Genomic DNA, 22850 nt, shown 5'->3' on the forward strand with positions numbered 1-22850 from the left:
ATGTCTGGCTCGCAGTTGACAATGGGAGTCTGAGACTGGGAGGGACCTCAGCGGAGATTCAAGTTTGGGCGTTTTCAGAACATATGGGCAACTGTAACCATGGGCATGTCCTGGATGACCCGCAGGGACAGTGAAGAGGAAAAAGAGAAGAACACCCACACCAGAATCCAGGGGGCGAGTCAACGTGTAAGGAGTGAGCAGAGCAAGAGGAGGCTGCAAATCAGAACAGGGGCAGCCAGAGGGGCAGGGAGAGAGCGGGGAGTGCAGAGAGAAGGGGCCAGGTTAGTGCAGCGGCCGGCCAGGGAGCTGGTCCCAGGAGTGGCTGGGAGTGGCGGGACCTAGTGGTGGGCCAGGGAGGACATTAGGAGTGGATGCCTCAGGCCAACAGGGAGCCATTTGCCTGAGAAGAAACACGCTCTGCACAAGCAGGGAGGCAGCAGGTGGGGCCTGGGCCTCCTTCTCCCCAGATCACCCCTTCACCGGCCCCTTGCAGCCTGCCCCAGAGGCCTCTGTACTTGACACCCACATTTCCCCCACCCTTGACTCCACTATCAGCACATCGCTGCTGTTCTCACTGAACATCCTCATCTGCCAGGCTGTTGAACTGACTCACGTGCCCCTGCGCTGCCTCTGGTGTGTTCCATCTGTCCATGTCTGCTGGACACCATCGTCTGTGAGGTGCCTGTGTCCTCTGTTTGCTGCTGTTGTGCCTGTGTGCTCACGTGGCCCATGGGCCTGTGTCTGTCCTTCCTAGATAGAAAGCTCCCTAGGCCTGTCCTTGTCTGGATTAGCTGCTCCGCCCAGCTGTGTCCCCCTCACCCCCTAAACCAGGGCCCTAGCAGGGGCCACCTCAGAAACCAGGCCAGAATCAAAAATACGTTTGCAGAAAGGCAGGAAACTTTATTGAATTATCGTTTCTTTGGGGTAGAGAAGTTGAGAAACCAAAGAGTATCCAGGTCACAGAGGAGAGAGATCCAATGGGAAGAGAAGAGCACAGAGGGCCCATCCTCAGGAGACAGTCGGGATGTGGGGTCCTGAAAGCAGAGGGATTGAGGCTTGGGTCCAGCAGCCCCTCCTCTCTCCTGCAGGGAACTGCCAGCTCTCTCCTCCTCTGGGTGCTGAAGACAGAGGGAGGGGACACCAGGCAGATTTAAGGCCTACGGACATCAGAAGTGCGGCGGCCAGAGGCATTAGAGGTGGTGGTAGCAGAGACACTGGAAGTTGTGGTAACAGAGGTGCTTCGGGGGCTGACGCTTCCTGGGAAACGGGAGACAAAACACGCTCAGGCTGGAGGAGACCCACCTCAGGCCAGGGCAGGACCCCCCAGGAGGGCTCGCAAACTCCTCATTAGTCAGGTGGTTCATGGATGGGGACTCTATCGTCCCCAAAGATGGCTCTTGCCAAGACAGCCCAATAGCTCTATGGGGCAGAGCCATCAATTTCAAAAGGAAAATCAATGAGCAAATGACCACTTCCACCCCAGCTCTCCACCCCCCTACACTGGAGAGCCTAGCACTGGCTCCCTCCCTCCCCGCCAGCTCCCACCCCCATTGGGGCAGTGAACAGGAGCCTAACTCCGCCTCCCCCCACTCCATGGGGCTGTTCCCTTACCTGCTGAGGAAGGGACACCAGTCATCCTGGGAGAAAGGAGAGAGGTGGCCATGAGCAGAGGGTAACTGAGGGCAGGTGCCTACCTGTTCCTCTGGGGGAGTGCCTCAGCTTGTCACTTGGAGCCCCTGGGCTAGACTCTAGTGCCTCCTAGCTGTGCCCCCAGCTCAAGAGACAGCAGCATCAGGTGCCTGTCTGTCTTGCCTGTCTGTCTGTCTGAGAGGTCTCTAGGGGAGATATTATTAGCCACAAGATTCAGGGCGTTCGTCCTCCCTCTGGATCACCCAAACCCACAACCCTCCACCTGAGCCCTGAGCCTACAAGGTGGCTTGATCTCTGCTAAGGGTCTAAAGGCTGTTAAAGCACCATAGTAATAGCTTTGTTCAGCTGAGCTGAATCCAAGCTCATATTTTTCCAATATCAGATGTTCCCTCCACGGTCTCTATTCCCTCCAGTCGAACTCAGAGGCCAGAATCCGAAAGTTTAAAGGTGTTAACCTTGCAGCCTACCAAGGAAATGTCCCGTAAACTCAGTGAGGGGTCTCCTCTCTGACATGAGGGGGTGGATCTCTAAGGCGCTGCCTGCTCTGACACCCAAGGGTCCTGCAGTCACTATCCTAAGAAAGAGGCTGGAGAGGACCTACTTGGCGTCCTGGCCCTCGAGCAGGCTGCGGTAGGTGGCGATCTCCTGCTCCAGCCGCGTCTTGATGTCCAGCAGCATCTTGTACTCCTGGTTCTGGCACTCCATCTCGCTGCGGAGCTCGCTCAGCTGGGCCTCGATGCTGCTGATGAGCCCCTGGATCTGCTGCAGCTGCAGGGCGTAGCGGCACTCCGTCTCCGCCACCGTGTTCTCCAGCCCGGCTTTCTGGTGGAGCCACAGAGAAGAAGTTACAGGGGGAGCCAGGCCAGAGAGAAACCTAGAGGTGGTGGCCACTGGGCAGGAGGCCGCAGGCATACCATGCTCAGCTGGGACTGCAACTCAATCTCCAGGCCCTGGAGCGTGCGCCTGAGCTCCGTGATCTCTGTCTTGCTGGTCTGAATCATGGCAGTGTTGGTAGACACCTCCTTGTTCAGCTCTGCACTCTGAAATGCAAGCAGGAAGAAGGTGATGGGGAAGCTCAGCTCAAGCAGCCTGACCAAGAGGCTGTGTCCGCCCAGCTCCCCGGCTATATGGGATAAGGCTATGTGGGGTGGGAGGGCCGGGTACCTTGGCGTGGAACCATTCCTCAGCATCCCGGCGGTTCCTCTCTGCCATGGCCTCGTACTGCTCCCGCATCTCCGCCAGCACGCGGGTCAGGTCAATGCCCGGGGTGGCGTCCATCTCCACGTTGACCTGGCCGACCACCTGGTTGCTGAATTCCTTCATCTCCTGTGGGGATGGGAAAGGAAGATGTGTGAGGCTCCACATCCTCCCTCTGCTTGGCTCTGAGTGCTGGCAGAGTGTTCTGGAAAGTGTTTCCAGGTCCTACAGTGGAGGACTGTGTCCAGCTGCAGGGGAGGGCTCCTCCTTCTCACTGGAGGTGGCTCAGCCCAGGGCAGCCCGCAATCCCCGCTCACCTCCTCGTGGTTCTTCTTCATGTAGGCCAGCTCCTCATTCAGGCTCTCGATCTGCATCTCCAGGTCAGTCTTAGACAGGGTGAGCTCATCCAGCACCCGGCGCAGGCCGTTGATGTCAGCCTCCACGCTCTGGCGCAGGGCCAGCTCGTTCTCATACCTAAAATAGTGAAAAAAAAAAAATGTTTTTTGAAAAAGCAAGACATAAATGATACGAAACACTCCCCCCACCCCTGCACTGGACTCCAATACTTCTAGACCTTCACTCCTGGGATGCTCCAATGTCATTGGTCAGATGGGCTTTTGTCTAAACTAAGAGACTCCTGGGAAAGGAGAAGGAGGGAAAAAAAAAAACTCACTTGAGCCTGAAGTCATCCGCAGCCAGCCTGGCATTGTCAATCTCCAGGATGACCCGGTTGTTTTCAATAGTGGCGGTCAGGATCTACAAAATGCAGAAGAAAGTTACCTCTAGGGCATGGGTGTCCAGTCTGTTGGCTTCCCTGGGCCACACTGGAAGAAGAAGAATTGTCTTGGGCCACACTTAAAATACGCTAACATTAACAATAGCTGATGGGCTAAAAAGAAATTGGCAGAAAAACCTCATAATGTTTTAAGAAAGCTTATAAATTTGTTTTAGGCCTCAGTCAAAGCCGTCCTGGGCCACATGCAGCCTACTGGCCGCAGGTTAGACAAGCTTACTCTGGGGGGGTCCATGTGCTTGAGGAGGTGGCCTGGGAAAACATGGGCAGGACCTGGTTCCCATGGGGCTCTGCCTCTAAACTGTCCTGTGAGCTGGGACAAAGCATCTCCTTCTGGGCCTCCATTGCTCTTCTGTAAAGTGAGGGGTGGGGCTGTATCCCCTTCAGTTGTTTCTATCACTTTAATATTCCATGTCTGAGCACCCTGGGGAAGATGCAGGGAGTGCATTTCTGAAGAACGACCTGCTGAGAACATCTTTGGTTCGTCATGTCTCAGCAGCCTCAGACTAGCACCCTCCCTAGGCCACTGTCTTGAGATCCCTCCCCTGAAAGTCAGGAGGGACTCAGTTTGGTGCCACATATCTCACAATCACTTTGCTGGAGCTGACCTCCCCGCTGAGTGGTGGGGAAATCCAACAAATATTCCCATCCATTTGAATTTATTGTCTAAATGTTTATATTCCAAAGCACTGAAAGCCTACTCCATATGGCCGGGACTCAGCCCAGGCTGGTCGATTTCTGCTCCAATAGGCTGATATCACAGCACAACAGACAGGGCTTGACAAAGGGCACCCAGGCTCAGCACAGACTAAGCCTCTGCCTCTCTCTCCCCAACCTTGGCCATCGCCAATTGAGAATACCAGTTTGAATGGGACCCCTACAAAGTAAACAATTATTCCCAGGGCAATGAATGAACATGTCTCTCTTTCTCTATTGATTTCCCGCATTCTTAGTGGCTTTTAAACCTGTCATGTTTCCAGATAACTCAGTAGGTTAGGATTATAGAGATCGACTCATGAATAACATAACTGTCTGGAAAGCAGTAGAAAAACTGACATGAGTAATAACAATCATAAAAATGAATAATGAGAGAAAACGCATTTGGGGAGTTGTGGCATGAGAAAGTCCATCAGAGATAGAGACTCTCAGTAGTAAAAGAGTAGGCTTTTCCCCTGCAAGAAGGATGTGAATTCTATCCACACCTGGTCCCCCACAACACTGTGTTTCTTGGCCTTGGAGGCTCTGCCCTGCATGGAGGACCCCTCCCCAGCTTCCAAGGGCTCACCTTGTCCCGCAGCTCTTCAATGGTCTTGTGGTAGGGGCTGTAGTCCCGCTCAGGGCTAGCTGGGCTCTGCTTCAGGTGCCAGTCACGGATCTTCACCTCCAGGTCGGCGTTGGCCTCCTCCAGGGCGCTCACCTTCTCCAGGTAGGAAGCCAGGCGGTCGTTGAGGTTCTGCATGGTGATCTTCTCATTGCCAGTGAGGAGGCCACCATCACAAGCACCAAAATCAACAAAGCCACCAGCATAACTCCCACCAAAGCCACCTCCAAGGCCACCTCCGTAGCCACCTCCAAAGCCACTACCAGCCCCTCCACCAAAGCCACAGGTCACGCCGCCTCCGTAGCCTCCAGCTGATCCCCCAGAGACAAACCGAGTTGAACAGCTAGAGACACCACGGCCTCCTCCCAGCTGGCAAGAGCCACCCCCAAAACCACCTCCATAGCTGGCGGAGGAGCTCTGCAGGCGGAGGCTCATGGTGAGAGCAGGATTGAGAGCAGGTGCAGACAGAAGCTTGCTTGGCCTGGGCTGAGGACTGTGGCTCTTCCCCGGAGTGGACACCTTTTATACACCTCCACGGGGGCTGGATATCGTCTCTCCTCCCTTCCCCACCCTCTGACTTGGTGCCAACTACACTTCTGTTTCCCACAAGCTTAGTTATCTCTGCTCTCTCCAGGGTGGGTTGTGCCTTTTGGGGATGGCTTTTTTTTAATCCTTAACAAAAGGAATGATTCAGAGGGGACAGCATTCTGCCTGAGACTGCCCTTTTGACAAGTGAATTCTGTTTCACCTCCACTTAAGGAGTTCACTCTGCAGGCTCTGAGCCCCACCCGGTATTAGAACGGGACCTGAGATGCAGAGGCCTGCCAGGAGCTTCTGCAAGGAAAGTGGTGGCTGCAGAGGGGCTCTGTGCTTTCCAAGATCACCGTAGCCCTCGACCTTCCTTTTTTCTATACCTAAAACTTCTGACTGGGATGTCCTGGGTTCTTCTTAGGACTTCATCTACTCCAGGGGCCCCAGCAACTCTGATGACAAACTTGGCTTGGTCCAATAGAATCAACTGCCTTGAAAGTATTTAGACTGATAAAGTATTTAGACTGCCTTGAAAGTATTTAGACGGATACCTCCCAGGCCATCAGAAAAAGTCACAGTGACAGAGGGATCTTAGGGGCCATCAGACACAGCTGTGGAAACTCAGGCGGGGAAAGAGGAAGTGGCGCTGTGCATTATCACAGCGAATATTCTCAGAGCCCTCACCATAGGCAGGAACCAGGTGAAGTTACTTTATACTCGTCGTCTCATTTAACCTTCACAGCAGCCCCAGGAGGAGGGTCCTACTATTACCCCCATTTACACATGAGGAAAATGAACCTTAAGGGCAGAATCAGGACTGAAATCCAAGTCTGGTTCTGTCTGACACTAAGGCACATTTTTTTTAGGTACATTTTTCATACAGTAAAATGTATAGGTCACGTGTCCAGCTTGATGTCACGCATGGGTACGCACTACCTGTGTAAACACCACCCAGGACATTCCCAGCGTTCCATAAATGTCCTTGTGCCTTTTCCCAGTCAATTACCTGACTCCACACCCCTGATGTAACCACTCTTCCAGCTTCTGTCCCCATAGACAAGTTCAGAGGTCCTCAGCTAGAGGCTGCTTTGCTTCCCAGAGGACGTTTGATAATGTCTAGGAACATTTTGGTTGTCACAACTTGGGGGTACTACTGATAGCTAAAGACCAGGGATGCTGCTAAACATATTATAAGGTGCAAGACAGTCCCCACAGCAAAGAATTATCAGACCCAAAATATCAATAGTGTTGAGGTTGATATGCCCTGGGTCGGTCTGGCACTCAGGTTGAATCACTCCATGACACTAACTGCTTTAGGGCACAGCCATGTCCAGGAAGATGGCCCTGTAATAACGTGAGCAGGGTCCTTTCTAGTACGCTAGTCATATGAGGTCTGTCCCAATCTGTGAGTGTTTGATCAAGAGGCCACATAAGAGGATGTGACACAGGACCTGGGACCAGGGTCTCTGCTTAGGATCCTGAGATGTGGCTGAGAAACTCAGGGACTATGTAAGAACCCTGCCAGAGGCAGCTTCCCCGTTCAGGCTGGGAGGAAAGGACCTCAGATGGCATCTGTGAGGCCAGGCTAGAAGGCCCTCCATTCCAGGGCTGACAATGGAGGACCCTGAACTCAGACTCCCAGTCCCCACTCACCAAGGGGCCAGGGTTGCTGTGGACGGCATCTTGGGATCAGCTTTCTGGACCACAGCAGCCACAACGTTCTGGATGATACCAGGCCAGGGGCTGGGTGGGGTGGCACAGGCATGAGGTTCTCCTGGAACCCCCTTCACTGATTCAGCAAGACCAGAAAGGAGAAATCTGAGTCAGGGCTTTCTGGGCCTTTGTTTTCTGGGGGAGAGAAGCGGGCCTGTGCTTCCCACAGGGGTATCAGCAGGGACAGAGCCAGGGCACGTTGCCAGTGTTCTAACAGCCTGGCGAGGCCAGGGATTCGGGCTGACCCCTGACCCTGCCCGGCCCTCCTGCCCAAGCTGATGGCTCAGCTCTCGCTCTGAAAAGAGGTGATTCAGCCCAAAGCAGGAGCTCTTGCTCTCTCGGTAGAGGATCAAAACTGACAAGAGGGTGATTAATGGAACCTGCCAGGCCTGGGGTAACAATGCCCCAAACCTCCCAGGGCTGACAAGCAGGTTCAGGCCAACGCCTCTTAGAGTAACAATGCCACAGATCCTCCAAAGCCCCAGTAACACAAACACGGAGTGGCCCATGACATTCTTCCCTTCGTGGGGTCAGGGCACAGCCCCTCCCTGCTTAGCGGGGACTTGTAATGCCCTGACACAGGACTGCCTTCCTCCAACCTGCAGTGAATCCCAGAGCCCTCTGGGAGGAAGCTGGGCAGACATCCAACCAGGGACCCATCTTTTTTTCCTATTTCCTTCCTGGTCCTAATAGAAGAAGGAGAGAGCACTGGGGCTTAGGCACTGCTACCTCGTCTTAAGCTTTCTGCTTTGCTTTTTAGCAAAAACAACAACAATGAGAAACCCAATGACTGCAGTCTCCTCCCAGTAACGTTTCAAGGGAAGGAGCGGCAAAATTGCATTCATGAGTACCCCCTGCAAGCAAGGCTAGGCTTCACACGCTGTCACGGAGTCTCACAAAGGGAGAGGGTTTAAATCAGCCCCGTTTTACAGACGAGGCAGCCAAGGTTCAGGGAGGAAAAGTCACTTATCCAAGGACACTAAGAAGGCAAGATTTAGACCTGGCCTCTGGCCCTCTCTAACCTGATGACATCTCAGCCGCCTTGCTGTGAATTCAGATGTATGATCTCTGAATGTTCTTAAAACCCTTGTAATAAGGGTGAGTAATAAATAAGGGTGCTAGGAGCATCTTTGTTCTAATATTTAGTCTTTGAGCCCAGTTTCTGACATAGAACTTTTACTCCCTTAGAATCTCCTAGTGAAAGGAGCATCTTCTGTACTAATGAGGTGATTCTTGGCTGGGCTCCCGGAGGGAGGTTGCTCACCACAAAGACTTTCAGCCCACCCCATCCCTGGTCCTCTGGGAAGGGGAGAGGGGCCCGACACTGAGTTTGTAATTGACTATGGCTATGTGATGAAGCCTCCATACAAATCCTTGAACTATGAGGTTCAGAGAGCTTCCAGGTTGGTGAGCAAGAACACATCCGTGTCCCAGGAGGATGGTGCACCCCAGCTTCACAAGGACAGACGCTCCTGCTCTCAAGACACCTCTGCACCTCGCCTTGTGTATCTCTTCATCTGGCTGTTCATTTTGAGCCTTTAAAACACCCTTTGTCATAAATTGGCAACAATAAGTACACTGCTTTCCTGGGTTCTGCGAGCTGTGCTACCAAATTATTGAACCCGAGAAGCGGGTCATCAACCCCTTGTGGTGATTTATAGCCAAGTCAGACAGAAGTTGTGGGTCACCTGGGGACCTACTCTTTGCAATTGGCATCTGAAGTTGGCTGTGGGGGCAGCCTGGTGGGACTGAGCCCCTAATCTGTGGGGTCCATGCTAACTACAGTTAGTGTCAGAATAGCATTGACTTCTAGGACACCCAGTTGGTTTCAGAGGATGGTTTGGTGGGAGGTCACGGAACTGTTCTATGTTGAGCGTAGGTATAGATAGGAAAAAGTAGGGTTTTTTTTCTATATTCTCATTCTATATATGTTAAAAGATAATAAAAATAACACTAGCTAACATTTATTGAAGCCTGTGTTAAACACTCCGCAGACGTAATCTCATTCGGTCCTCAAAGCCACTCTACTGTTTTTATTGTACCCTTTTCTCAGGTGAGAAAGCTGAGGCCCAGCAAGGTTAAACACGTTTCCCAAACTCGAAAGTGCAATTGTGTCCATGGTAGGCCCCTTTCAGGCCAGTGGGGGCACCATCGCCGTCCAAGCAAGGGTATCTTCTACGGCCTTTCCCTTTCTCGGGCCAACCTGTCAATCCAGGCCGGGATGGTGGACCGTCCTGCTTCCTGCCGTAGCTAGGCCTGAGCAGCTGATGGCCTGATGGAGCGGCCTGCCTGCTGTCTGTTCCTGGTCTGAGCTCCAAAGCTTGGGGGCCCGTGGGAGTGCTCATTCAGCACAAAACTGTTGTAGGAACTTTCTCATCCAACCCCCTCATGTCACCTGTGGGGAAACTGAGGCCCAGAATGCCAAGGCCCAGAATTCAGGAATAAGAGGTTCAGGAATAAGAGGGGAAAAATGCATGAATTTCCAGCCGCACCACCAGCCCATCGTGGGCCTTACATTGAAATGATTTCTAAGTTTCCTTCAGCAAGTCGCCTTTCTGAGTCTCTGATTCTCAAAGATTTGTCCACAGTCATTAGATTGTTTATCTGCAGAGGTGAGGCTTCAACCCTGTCACTCAGATTCTAATCTGGAATTCCTTGCTTGGATCAGGCACCTCTCTCCTTGGACTCCAAGGGACCCAGAATCCAGGACGACTGACCAACCTCAAAAAGGGTCTCAAGTCTCCTCCACAGGGAAGAGGCCTCTCTTGAAAGGCAACCCCTCCCCAGAGAGTCACCCCAGGCCCTCTGGGCAGCTCCCACTCCTCAGAGATGCCTGCTGGGCACAGCACCACTCAGAAGTCTTTCAAGGCTGAAGCTCAATGCCTTAGGCTCTTGCATTTCTACAGCACCCAACTTTTTAAAATCCTTTTTACACCACCACTGGTTTCTCAGATACCCAGTGAGCTCAGCAAGGGCTTTGGACAAGGTAGACCTGAGTTTCAATCCTCCATCCGCCACCGACTCGCTGTGTAATCTTGGGAAAGTCACTCAACCTCTCAGGGCCTCAGTAGTCACCACTGAAAAATGGGTACTGGATGAGTTAATATTCCAGGTTCCTCAAAGACCTGAGACACGGGAGGTGCTGGGCAGGCGGGAGGTTGCTACTGCCTCCCTTTTACAAATGAGGAAATGCAAGGTTAGCATTGCTCAGTGACCTGTCAAGATTCCTCTGAGCCTCCACCCGGCAGGGACACATTACTTTGCTTCCCTTCCCTTTCTGGTCCCTACAGCCAGCACGGCGCCCACAGCAAGCAGGCAAATGGGAGGAGGTGAATTTCCTAGTTTATTTCTCCCACGCCATATCAGGTTCCCTGAGGATGGGACCTTTGCTGAATATACCCGCAAATCCTGCTCGTGGCACAGGAAAGCTCAGGATAAATGTCTGAGATGCCGTTTCAGGGATATTTTGTCCCCTGGCTTTAGGTGAGGATTGGCAAAGGTGAGTGGTATCCAGTGGGGTCACCCCGGCTCCAATTCAGGAGAGCCACAGGTAGTAATAGAAAAAAAAAATTGCAGGAGAAAAGCTGTCTGCTGCTTATTTCCCCCTGTGCTGCCAGCTGCCCATGGAGGGACAGGTGACCAGGTGGTCAACAGGTGGGCACATGCCCAGCATACTGATGAATGTCTAAGGCAGGAAAAAGCAAAGGAGAAGCAAGTTCACGCATTAAACGAGTATTTATTTAGCACTCGCACTGAGAATTCAGCAGTGAAGACACTGAACACAGTCCCTGCTGTCACAGGCTCCCTTCCGAGGTCCCAGGACACAGATCATCTCATAGAGACCCTCAGGATCATCTTGTCCAGCCAGACTCCCAGGTGAAAAATGGGGAAACTGAAACCCAGAGAGAGGCAGGGGCCAGCCGCAGTCCTCAGGGAGATAGCGGCAAGCGAGTCTTATGCCTGGTCTAGGAAGCCCAGCCTGAGCAGAGGACACACCCAAGGCCCTAATCTCTGGTCGGAAAGCAGCCATCTCTCTGTGGGAAGAAGGGTGGGGCATCGCCCACTGCCTGCTTCTCTGATTGGCTGGAAACCAAACCTGACCTCAGCCCAGGGCAGTCAGAAGGTGCACCCTTTCTGCCCAGAGACTACTTAAAGGCTCAGCAGGGCATGAGCCATCCCTGGATGCGGGTGTCTCACTCCAGGGTCAGGCTGGGGATGAGACTTGGCAAGTTCCAAGGATTTCTCTGACAGCCCCTCCAGGCATCCCAGGAAAGCAGAAATAGGTACTTCAGGGAGATAGGAGATTTTCCTCCTACCCCCAAGCCAGAGTCTGGCCCAGAGAGAAGGCGCGCCGGACGCAGCCCATAGGCGAAGTCACCTTGCCTCTCTGCACCTTTCACAGAGGTTGTTAGTTTTGGAAACTAAAGGCTGAGAAAACCCTTTGCCGGCTGCTTGGAAGGCCTGAGACCTCTTGACAGAGGCCTGAAGGCCAGTGAGGCAGAAGCAGCAACCAGGCCACCAGCTTCCACTGCCAGGGACCGAAGAGAGGTGGGAAGGAGACTGACTGTTCCCAGGACGTGGGGGATCTGGCAGCTAATGGTTTGGGTGTCAGGGTGAACTTAAACCACAGCATGAGAGACTATGGTTAGGCGTGAGGACAATCTTTCTGACCTTAATGACTGTATGGCATTTGGCATGCTGCCCGCAGAGGTTAAGAAATGGGTTTCTGTCGGGTGCAGCAGTTCACTCCTATAATCCCAGCTACTCGGGAGGCTGAGGTAGGAGGATCACTTGAGGCCAGGAGCTGAGACCAGCCTGGGCAACAGAGCGAGACTTGGCCTCTTAAAAAAAAAAAAAAAGAAAAAAAGAAGAAAAAAAAAAGACAGGTTTTAGATTTTTAGTTAGCATACCTCTTAAGAAGAGTGTTGCAGCTTCTGTCACGTCACGACTTAAAGGGCAAAGCGAGGGTCTGGAATCAGAGCGACCAGTCCCAGACCCAGCTTCACCATTTCCTGGCTTGTGACCTCATTCAGGTTACTAAACTTCTCCAGGCCTCAGTTTCCTCTTCTGAAACTGACGCTGAAGACTGATACTAACTTAAAGAGCTGTTTTAAGAGTTAATGAGACGCCATCCCGGAATGCCCAACCCAGGGCCTGACATATCATAGACACTCGCTAAATTCCGTTTCCTTCCTCCAGCCCCGGGGGAGTCTCGCCTGTGTGTGTTCTCAGGAGGCACATTCTTAATTAAATCTCCCCTGGAAAGAGCAGGCACCACTTTATCTCCAACCAGGGTTTGTGGGGAAGGGGCTTTGCACAACAAGACACATGGGGACCCTCTCAGAGGGCTTGACCCTTCCCCCAAAATATCAGATTCTCCAAAGAACAGAAGCACCTCCAATCTGCTCTTCCCAGTGAGACCGAGAAACCGGTTCTCCCTCCCCACCCCCAATCCTCACCCCAGGGCCTGAGTCAGCCCAGCCTCTGCACCCAGAGTTCTCTGCTTCCTCATTTTCGCCCTCTGTTAGGGATGATAAATCCAAGAGCTCAAAGAAAACAGCCTGAGACCAGAGGCCACAAACAATGTGTGCATGGATGCTCTAGCAGGACTGCGGTGGAGTTGCCAGGGATGGGGAGCCGGAGCAGGATTTGGATTAAGGAGGGTAAGAGGGGTTGATGTTGCTTTCAACTTAATCTTGGGAAAATCTAGGAGGGCTTCCTGGAACTGGTGTCTTTCCCTCTGGGCAATATAAGTGCCTTTTGGGAGGAGGCATCAGCTTCAGTGGGGATGGGGGACAGCCTGCAGGGGGATCAAGTTGGGAACTGGCTTGTCCACTCTGGAGGTCAGTTATGCCTGGCTAGAAAGGAGGGGAGATTGGAGCAGCACATGTGGTGAGGGTCAGAAGCAAGCAGCAGGGTCCTGGCAGCAGGCTGTGAGAGGGCCTGGGGTCCTAGAACCAGCCCTGGTCTTGGAATCCTATGGATATAGGCCTAGACCCAGCCCTGCTGCTTATCATCCATCCACAAGGCCCGGGGCAAGTCATTTTTCTCTCTGCCTCCAGTGACCTCATCTCTAAGGTGGAAATAATAAATCCCGACCACCTACAATGGTGAGGATTAAATAAGCCCCCTGGGTGAGTGTGTGTGGCATCATGCCAGTCATGGGGTGGTGAACCAAGGCAATCAATGCAATCAGTCACTTGGTAAATATTCATAATTATAAGATGTGTCGAGTTCTGTGCTGGGTACACCAAACTGTTCTTAGGGAACCTTCCCACCTTCACTTCCCTGGTCACCCCATGGTGACCCAGAAGAGCAAATCACCTGAGTAGCACTATGTTTGCCCCAGCCACCAGTGCCCTGGGTACCCAGAAGAATTGTGGCCATGCAGGGAAGAGACCAAAGTAGGGGGAGATGTCACCACGTGGACCCTGGGTCTCCTCAGAGGTCAGAGGCCAACCAGGACCCCATCAACAAAAAATGGATATACTACCAAGAGATATTTGCAAAAGGAAAAGTAATTCTTTATTGCATGAACAGACACCATACAAATGAGCTTGTTAAACAACGCAGCTGCTTCTGCACCTCCTTGCTCTAAAGAAGGCGGGGAGAGGTAGAGGGGGAACAGAGCGCATGCAAAGCCCTGAAATAAAAGACCGAGGGACCCTTTTCAGCTCTCTGAAGGCGGGGACTGGGGTTTGCACGTTCAGGCCCCCTGGCCAGTCCTCCACTTGGCCTGATGAGAGTGGGGAGTGGCAAGGGATGTTTCTCCTGCAATGGGCACTTAGATTTCTCTCTTGCGGGAAGAAACCACCTTTCCATCCACTGACTCCTCTACGTTGATGCGGAAATTGCTGCTGCTACCGCCACCTCCGGAAGAGGCTAGAGAGAGAAGGAGCAGGCTTTAGAGTGGGGGAACCTCCCCTCTCTCCCAAGGTGGCCAGGACCTTGGCGAGGCTCTGGGAAAACTAGACAGCAGCCCTGAGAATGGCCACTGGCCAATCCCTCAAGAGCTGCCAGAGATCTGGTGTTGAATTGCTCATCACAGAGACGGGCAGTGGCAATGGCAGGTATGCACGGCGGGGACAACAATGTCAGGGCTTTTCAAGCTGCACGTGAAGGGGGATGAATTGTGGGCGTCTTATTGGAAGTGTATGAAGATGGGGCCTGGGGAGAGACAGGCCCTGAACGAAGCCTACTCAACCCGGAAGTTTCTCAATAAATCACCAGCCCCAATCTCACCTGGGGCTGACAGGAGGTCCCACCGGGGAAGAGGCATCTAATGGAACGGGAATGTTCCCACCTAATGGGATGTTTGGGCTCTTTTTCCTTCCTCCCTATTCCGAAGGGAGTGGTGGCTTCAACATCTCCCCTCCCCACCGCATACCAGAGGAGTGAGGCCCTTCCTACCTTCCCTGATGCCAATGTCAGCCATCCTGAAAGAAAGAAGGAAGCTGATTTAAGCAAAGGGCACAAGCTCAGGTGTCTCTAAGGGAAGCTCATGTCGATGCTATGCAGTCCTCTTCAGACCCTACGCCACCGACACCCACACACCTGACCCCTCTAGAGGTGGGACATCCTGCTAACGCATCCAGGCCTGCTACCCCCAAGTAGACAGAATCTTTTTTTTGTTTTGTTTTGTTTTGTTTGTTTTTCGGGGGTTTTTTGTTTTGTTTTGTTTTTGAGACGGAGTCTTGCTCTGTTGCCCAGGCTGGAGTGCAATGGCACGATCTCGGCTCACTAAAACCTCTGCCTCCCGTGTTCAAGTGATTCTTGTGCCTCAGCCTCCCCAGTAGCTGGGATTACAGGCACCCGCCACCACGCCTGGCTAATTTTTGTATTTTTAGTAGAGATTGGGTTTCACCATATTGGCTATGCTGGTCTCTAACTCCTGACCTCAAGTGATCCACCCACCTCGGACCCCCAAAAGTGCTGGGATTACAGGTGTGAGCCACCGAGCCCTGTCCAAATTGTGAACTACAAGAATACCCATCTATTTCATGCAGAGAATGGAATGAGCACTAGATCTTCACTACCACTAGCCCAGCCTCTATCATTTACAGAAGAAACATGGATCCAGAGAGAGGAAGTGACCTGCCCCAGGTAACAGCCAAGGACCAGAGTGCAGAGTCCAGATCCTCCCTCCTTGCTCAGTTCTCTTTTCACAGCCCCTCAAGGCTGCTTAGGGACATCCTGCCATTCCCTTAGGATGACCCTGCTCCGCAGCCACAAGCAGCCCTCATCACTCCTGCCCCGGTGCCCAGGCGCCTACTTGGCATCCTGGCCCTCCAGCAGGCTGCGGTAGGTGGCAATCTCCTGCTCCAGCCGCGTCTTTATGTCAAGCAGCATCTTGTACTCCTGGTTCTGAGCCTCCATCTCGCATCGGAGCTCACTCAGCTGGGCCTCCAGGCCACCGATGAGCCCCTGGATCTGCTGCAGCTGCGTGGCATAGCGGCACTCTGTCTCAGCCAGCGAGTTCTCCAGCCCAGCTTTCTGGAGGAGTGACAGATGCATAGACACATCAGACTAGAAAGGAAGCCACTGAGGGCAAGCGGTGAGGGGGCACTGAATGGAGTTCAGGGAACCACCTCTTGAGGGGGCTTGAGAACTCCAAGGCTTAACTAGCCAGGAAGGGTGGGAGCTTCTACCACCCGAGAGGCTGGGATGAGGCGAGGGTGGCTGTACCATGCTGAGCTGGGACTGAAGCTCTATCTCCAGCTCCTGCATCGTGCGTCTCAGGTCTGTGATCTCCGTCTTGCTGGTCTGGATCATTTCTGTGTTGGAGGCCACCTCTTTGTTCAGCTCCTCAGTCTGCAGATCATGCACAAGAGAAGTGAGTCCCGGGGCCTCCTCGGAGACTCAGGGAGCTGGGGCAGGCAGGGCAGGGCAGGAGATCAGGCCCACCTTGCTGAAGAACCAGGCCTCAGCATCCCGGCGGTTCTTCTCCGCCATGGCCTCGTACTGCTCCCTCATCTCTGCCAGCACGCGGGTCAGGTCCACGCCCGGTGCTGCGTCCATCTCCACATTGACCTGGCCGGCCAGCTGGCTGCCGAACTCCTTCATCTCCTGCAGGGTGGGAGGGGCCCATTTAGAGACGGAGAGCAGAAGAGAAACCTGAGTCTGGGGTCCCACATGCCAATCCTGGCTCTGCCCCTAACGCACCCCAACCGATGTTCCCCATTGCACATGAAGAGGTTCGGTCACATGGACCCCTCAACTCTGAGGAGCTCTCTGCTGCTCTAGGTCCTACCAAAGGGAGGACCCCGAGACTGTAGGGCCCTGATGTGAGCTCACAAAGCCAATGAGGAAGTCAGTCATTCGTACTGGCCACCTGGCCTGGCTGTGGGTCTGGGCTACCACAGGTCAGTGCCCCTTCCTCTCCATGAGGACACCTGGTTTTGGGGTTTGGGGGTGTTTCTGAACCACTAAGCCCCAGGCCAACGATGAGGAAGTACCAGCAGCCCCACTCTGCCTCCCACCGACTTAATCTTGCGAAAATCTGGGAGGGCTTCCTGGAGCCACTGTCTTTCCCTCTGGGCAATTTAAGTGCGTTTTGGGAAGAAGTTCCCCAAGGGTGATGGGGGCCAGCTCTCACCTCCTCGTGGTTCTTCTTCAGGTAGGCCAGCTCCTCATTCAGGCCCTCGATCTGCATCTCCAGGTCAGTCTTGGCCAGGGTCAGCTCATCCAGGACTCGGCGCAGGCCGTTGATGTCAGCCTCGACGCTCTGGCGCAGGGCCAGCTCGTTCTCATACCTGAGGAGAGAGAGGGAGGCCAAAGAAGGAAGTGGGAGGGGTCTTGGCTGCCTGAGTCAGACCCAGGAGAAGGCCAAGTAAAGTGGGCAACGCAGGAAGAGGAGAGGGAGGGGGGAGCGCACTTGAGCCTGAAGTCGTCTGCAGCCAGCCTGGCGTTGTCGATCTCCAGGATGACCCGGGAGTTGTCGATGGTGGTGGCCGTGATCTGCAGGAGACAGAGGTGGTGCCTAGAGGACTCCTCTCTCTCCCTTGCTGCTCTCCACTCTGCACTCAAGGCCAGCCCCTCACTGACAATCACCCCTCTGACACCACCAACAAAAATCTGTAGGGCCTCTGGGGTGGGCAGAGTCCAGCTGCATCTTGAGTGTCCACTTCTGGTTTTGTCCCATACCAGCCTCCTTGAGACACCTGAGGAGTTGCCCTCCTTGTCTCCAGGGCACGAAAGACCAAGGAGGCAGTACTGCCTGTGGGAATTGGTTGCCCAGAAGAGTGGTGGAGTGGGGTGTGGTCAGCTCTGACAATAGCCCTCTCAGAGACACTCCACCAGCCCCCCTGTGGACAGCTCATGGTCACTGCCTCCTGCACATCTTGGACACAGCCATGGATCTACAGAACATTCCAGCCAGTAGCAACCTGGAGGGCAGCTAAAGAAGGCCTTTTACAAATGAAGAACCCAGTCTCAGGGAGTAAAAAGGTGAGTGAGTGGGTGACAGAATGTGTAATGAGTTCCCAGGTCTCCTAAGACCCAACAGTACTTTTGGCACAAAAGGCCTCTTTATAGGAAAAGACAAGAGGTTCTAGCATCTGGGACTCATGAGGCCACACTCCAATCCCATTCTTGCCAAAGAGGTGAAGGAATACTTTATGCAGAAGCCTGCAGGGTGCATGAGGTAGGGAAGGCGAGCTGCTCTTTTTTTTAATTATTGTTTTTTTCCATTAGATACAGGTTCTCACTCTGTCACCTAGGCCGGAGTACAGTGGCACAGTCATTAGCTCACTGCAGCCTCTAACTCCTGAACACGAGCAGTCCTATCACCTTGGCCCCCCAAAGCACTGGGATTACAGGTGTGAGCTACTGCCCCTGGCTCTTTATAATTGCCCCCACCTGTGCCCCTGTTGGTCCTAACCAGATTCCCAAGACCCCTCCCTTCCTCCCCCAGCACCACCAAGTTGAGAAGATGTGCACTAGCCTCTGCACCTGGACAGCAGGTGCATTCCAAATTTGCTGAGGTTACACACCAGACAGTCGTTGCCTGGGCAGGAAAGGATTTCCTCGAGTCAGCAGTAACACTGACATTAGAGCCACATACAGGGTACCAGCCACCTGCTCCCCTCTCTTTGACATCTGAGGACTCACCTTGTCCCGGAGCTCTTCAGTGGTCTTGAAGTATTGGCTGTAGTCGCGTTCCGGGCTGGTCGGGGCCTGCTTCTGGTACCAGTCACGGATCTTCACCTCCAGGTCAGCATTGGCCTCTTCTAGGGCACGTACCTTGTCCAGGTAGGAGGCCAGGCGGTCATTGAGGTTCTGCATGGTAATTTTCTCATTGCCAGAGAGGAGACCACCATCGCCACCACCAAAGCCACCACCAAAACCCCCACCAATGCCCCCTCCAAAGCCTCCACCAAAAGCACTGCCAGCCCCTCCACCAAAGCCACAGACCCTCATGCCACCCCCGTAGCCCCCTCCTGACCCTGAAGACACAAACCTAGCAGAAGAAGCTGAGATATTTCGGCTTCCACCTCCCCCATAGAGACTACCCCCACCAAAGCCACCTCCCCCAGCCAGAAGGGAACCCCCTCGGGTAGAGCCACCCCCAAAAGTGGAGGAAGAAGTTTGCAGAAATGTGGTGGTCATCGTCAGGTAGCTGGAGCCCGTGAGTTCTCAGCAAACCCAAGAGATGCTGGCAGGAGGTACCAGGCCAGGCTGCACTCTGGGGCTCCTTATATTCCCCTCAGAGGGTGCTGTGGGACCTCGTCTCCTCCCCCAAAGCAAAGCCAACTCCTTCTGCCTTCCTGACAAACACAGCTGCCTGCACACCTTGAGTGGCTCATGTGAAGTTTTTCTCTTCTATTTTTTTTAATGCAACAAAAGAGATGATTCAGAATTAATAGTGTTTTCCCCCGGGGCACGGTTTTAACACTTGGATTACAGGTTCATCTCTCCATGCCAGAAGAGAGCAGCAGGGAGTGAACTCTAATCACAGCACAGCTACCAAAGCCTCTAGCTGAACTGAGAGCAGCTCAAGCCACTGTGCCCTCAGCTGGACTGTCTCCACTGCCCCGAGCCCTGAGCCTCTGCCCAAGGGGACAGCTCCGTGTTCTCGGTTTGGGAGTCCACTTCCTGATCATTACACTGTGTTATCCAACTCAAAACCCTGTGAGTGAGTGAGAGACTGCAGGGCTCAGGGGGAGTGGAGGCCTCTGGGGATGGGAATGCAGGACCCCCAGTTGGAGGACAGGAGCCAGGGACCCTGAGTAGTGTTCCAGCTGAGGTGACCAGAGGAGCCAGCATCCATCCCTTCCCTGGTGCTGCAGATGGACTCCCCTCCTCCCACCTCTACTCCCCTCCTGCCAGCCTCCAGCCTGTGTCCCTGGCACCCTCACAAAAGCCCAGCAGGCTCGGGGCTGACAAGGGGATGACTGATGATCCCGACACCTGCCAACTGCATAGCGCTGAACCTTTGCTCGCTTCTGGGATGTGTTGGGGCAGACCTCCGCTGATAAGGCTGGGGCAAGTTCCAAGCAGCATGTTGCTGCTTAGCAGGGCCAGATTAGCCCCCATCTGTCCTGTCAAGTGCTGGCTGGGGAGGGGCCGCTGCAGAAGGCTCTATGTGCCTGAGTGCTGTGGAAGGGAAGAGATGGGAGATTGGCGGGCAGGCTGGAAGACACTGGAGATCTTGAAGACCAAGGCATCACTTCACAAAGATGGGGAGTTGAACACTCAGGAGAGCCCTTTTCTCTGCCACCGGCTCAGGGACACCTTTCCAGGGACAACTGACACCTGTGGGCAGTGCCTCTTGGAGGTGTGGCCCGGCCCTCCGGACCTGGCCCCAGGGCTTACAGAAACTCAGGAAGAGGATTCCTAGCCCAGGTTGCAGCATGGTGGAGTGGACAGGGCTCCGGAGTCCCTCAGGCCTGGGTTTTAAATCCTGGCTCTATCAATTACCATGGTAAGACTGTGAGGCCCGGGTTCAAATCCTGACTCTACCAATTACCACGGTGAGACTGTGGACATTTACCTTTTTAAGTCTGCATTTCCCTGTGGCGGGGGCACTCTCAACTCTCACTTCCAGGGAAGCCGTGCGGCCCAACAGTCACCATCCTGCCTCCTCCTGGATCCCCACCCAGGTGCCAGACATGCAAGGGCCAGGGTGCATGACCAGCACCTGGGCCTGAGTGCCCTCACCAGGAGGGGCTTTGTCATTGGGCATCAGAACATGCCCTGTGAGCCTCAGCATGTTCTTCGGCTCAGCGGCATCGCTCTGCCATAGCCAGCGCCCGTGGGGCAACGCAGGGTGTTCCTAGGTTCTTCTTTTGCTGTAATAGCATAATCCTTTACTTCTACCCTGCACTTTGTGATTCACAAAGGACTTTTGCTTCCATCGCCTCTTCTCATCCTCCCAACAGAGGGTGACCCCCACCCAAGATTCAGAAAGAACCAAATTGAAACTTGGAGAAGTGAAGCAACTTGTGCCAGGTGGCACCAGTGGTAAGGGGCAAAGCCAGGACTCAAACAGGTCCTCACACCCTCAACCAAACAGGGCACGGGAAAAAGAGTCCTTCCTGCAGACCCCACATTCCTGCATCTGAGCTGGGCTGGCAAGGGGAACTGCCAGCCAGCAAGGCTGGGGGTGGGTTCCTTCTCGCCCAGCTCCACAGTGAGCCTGGCCTCCAGTGCTGGGCACACACAGTGTGGTATTGTCTCATGGTGGGAGGGTATTGTCTTTTCCTCCGAAAGAAAAATAATCAAACTCAGATCATCCAGAGCTCATTAAAAGCCTCTGCAGACATTGTGGCCCCAGCAATTAACACAAGAACAATTACTGGCCCATCACCCCGGGGTGAGGAAGGGCTGGACCCCAGCCAGATCCCCTTCTGCACCTGACTCTCCTCCAGCAGCCCCGCGTGGTGGCTTTCCCTACACTCACAGGCCCGGGCCAGGGGCGGCAGCTCACACACAAACCCCTGGTTTCAGTCCAAACCGCTACCGTGGGCTCCAGATCTGGGTGGGGCCCGGGGCCTCTTCATTAGCCCAGGTGGGATGGCCTTGCGAGGATAAAGCTCTGTCTGGCCCCAGCCCAGGCTGTAGCCCCGGGCCCTGCCCCAGGCAGCCTGCCCAGGATGCTGTGCCAGTTTCTGATCTTTGCCCACTGCAGCCAGATGGGGCCGTCTGTGGAGTCAGCCGTTTCTCCTTGGAATGAGGCAGTGCAGCCCGGTGGAAAGAGAATCAACGTCTCTGAGCCTGGTTCCTGATTTAAACTGGGGCTGTTAACAGACTCCGCCAGTCTCAGGGCCATAGTGAGCATTTGAGGGCACAAAGAGAAGGAAGTCTTCATCAACCTTAGAACCCTCCCACACCTCCCCTGTTCCTCAGGGAAATGCCACGGACCGAGGGCGTGACCTGGAGCCCAGAGACATACCTTTAAACCGCTCTTTTCCGGTTTACCAGGTGGGTGGCTTTGGGTAATGACCCTCCTCTCCCTGATCCTCAGTCTACCAATCAGGAAAATGGGAATAACTCCAGCCCAGCCTGACTCTCAGATGGAGCAAGATGACTCACAGGAAATGCTCAACAGACTGAAGTGGCCACAATGACCAGGAGGTAAAGGCGCTCCCCCCAACTCCCCCACTCCCCTCTCTCTCCTATCCCAGGTCTCCAGTCCAGCCCCACCCCGCACAGTTCACACACAAAGGAAGGCTTCATTCCCGACACTCGGGCCTGAGACCTGACAGTCACCTGCCCCACCTATGTGGGCCCAGACCCCGCCCCACAGCCACATTCCAGGGGCCCCTGAGGCAGAGGGAAGGTTTCAGCTGTGACAAGGGAGGCTTTCATGGGCAGGGACAGGTGCCTCTGGGCAGTCCCAGCTGGGGGTGCAGCCGGGCCTCTCCCTCTAGCTCCAAGGCTTCCTGAGAAGTTAAGTGGGGGGTGGGGGTTTGTGGGTGCTGGAGGCCAGAACAGGACAGCTGGGGAGGGGGCAGAAGGGGGTCCCAGTCCAGGCTACAGCAGGGGGGCTCTGGGGTTACATGTTCATAATCAACCTGAGACCCACAGGAAATGGAGGAAACAGCTCCTCCTTCAGGTCATGGCCATGATGGGGTCTCCGGTCTCCTTAGCAGGGTGCTGAGTACATTTGGCAGCATGGGGTGTGGAACTAGTATCCCTCACTTGTCCCCGTTACGCACAGGATTGGGCCTGCAGCCCTCACCTCTCCACCAGGAAGAAGTGGGACTTCTTTTGGGGCCTCTTCCTTACCTTGAATTGGCCTCAGTTCTTGGCAGCTGAACTGTAAACCACAGGAGCAGGGCCATACCCACCCAAGGGCAGAGTTGTACCAGGAAGCTGGGACTTCGTTCTATTGCTGGCTCAGGGCAGGCCCCAGGCAAGCCAAGTTGGGGGTCTCTTTGGGAGGTCTGGGTCACTGCTGGGTCCCATTCCAGGCTCTGGGCCCAGGTATGGGCTGGTGGGCATTAAAGGGCTTATGCAGGGCTGCCCCAAAAATGGGTGAATGTGTTAGTGCATGCACACACACAACACACACTGACAGGTACAGTCTCCCCAGCCTTGCTCCAAGCAGGATGCCTGGCCCCAAATCCCGTTTCGATGAGGTGGAGAAATGTGTCAGGAGGAACTGCCCCTAGGGATCCCCAGCCTGAGCCTTCCTATGGAGCG

At 54.1% G+C, this 22850-nt stretch overlaps 2 protein-coding genes and 1 long non-coding RNA gene across 3 annotated transcripts; 1 reads left to right on the top strand and 2 right to left on the bottom strand.

Annotated features, from left to right (window-relative positions):
* Positions 1-875: 875 nt before the first annotated feature.
* LOC105472155 (keratin 13) lies at positions 876-5458 on the bottom strand. Its single transcript, XM_011725168.2, has 8 exons — positions 4926-5458; positions 3521-3603; positions 3165-3321; positions 2815-2976; positions 2565-2690; positions 2252-2472; positions 1612-1637; positions 876-1257 (listed from the first exon to the last, which is right to left on the bottom strand). The coding sequence occupies exons 1-8, from the start codon at positions 5394-5396 to the stop codon at positions 1151-1153; spliced, it is 1353 nt and encodes a 450-aa protein (XP_011723470.2). The 5' UTR covers positions 5397-5458; the 3' UTR covers positions 876-1150.
* Positions 5459-12804: 7346 nt separating this feature from the next.
* LOC139359639 (uncharacterized) lies at positions 12805-18321 on the top strand. Its single transcript, XR_011615841.1, has 3 exons — positions 12805-12868; positions 17352-18022; positions 18118-18321. It is a non-coding gene; the product is annotated as an uncharacterized lncRNA (long non-coding RNA).
* Positions 13708-18877, bottom strand: LOC105472154 (keratin 15). Its single transcript, XM_011725167.2, has 8 exons — positions 18315-18877; positions 17080-17162; positions 16801-16957; positions 16110-16271; positions 15891-16016; positions 15478-15698; positions 14616-14641; positions 13708-14087 (listed from the first exon to the last, which is right to left on the bottom strand). The coding sequence occupies exons 1-8, from the start codon at positions 18810-18812 to the stop codon at positions 13990-13992; spliced, it is 1371 nt and encodes a 456-aa protein (XP_011723469.2). The 5' UTR covers positions 18813-18877; the 3' UTR covers positions 13708-13989.
* Between the last annotated feature and the right edge of the window lie 3973 nt (positions 18878-22850).

Source organism: Macaca nemestrina, chromosome 17 (genome assembly GCF_043159975.1).
Source record: "Macaca nemestrina isolate mMacNem1 chromosome 17, mMacNem.hap1, whole genome shotgun sequence".
NCBI classification, from domain to species: Eukaryota; Metazoa; Chordata; class Mammalia; order Primates; family Cercopithecidae; genus Macaca; species Macaca nemestrina.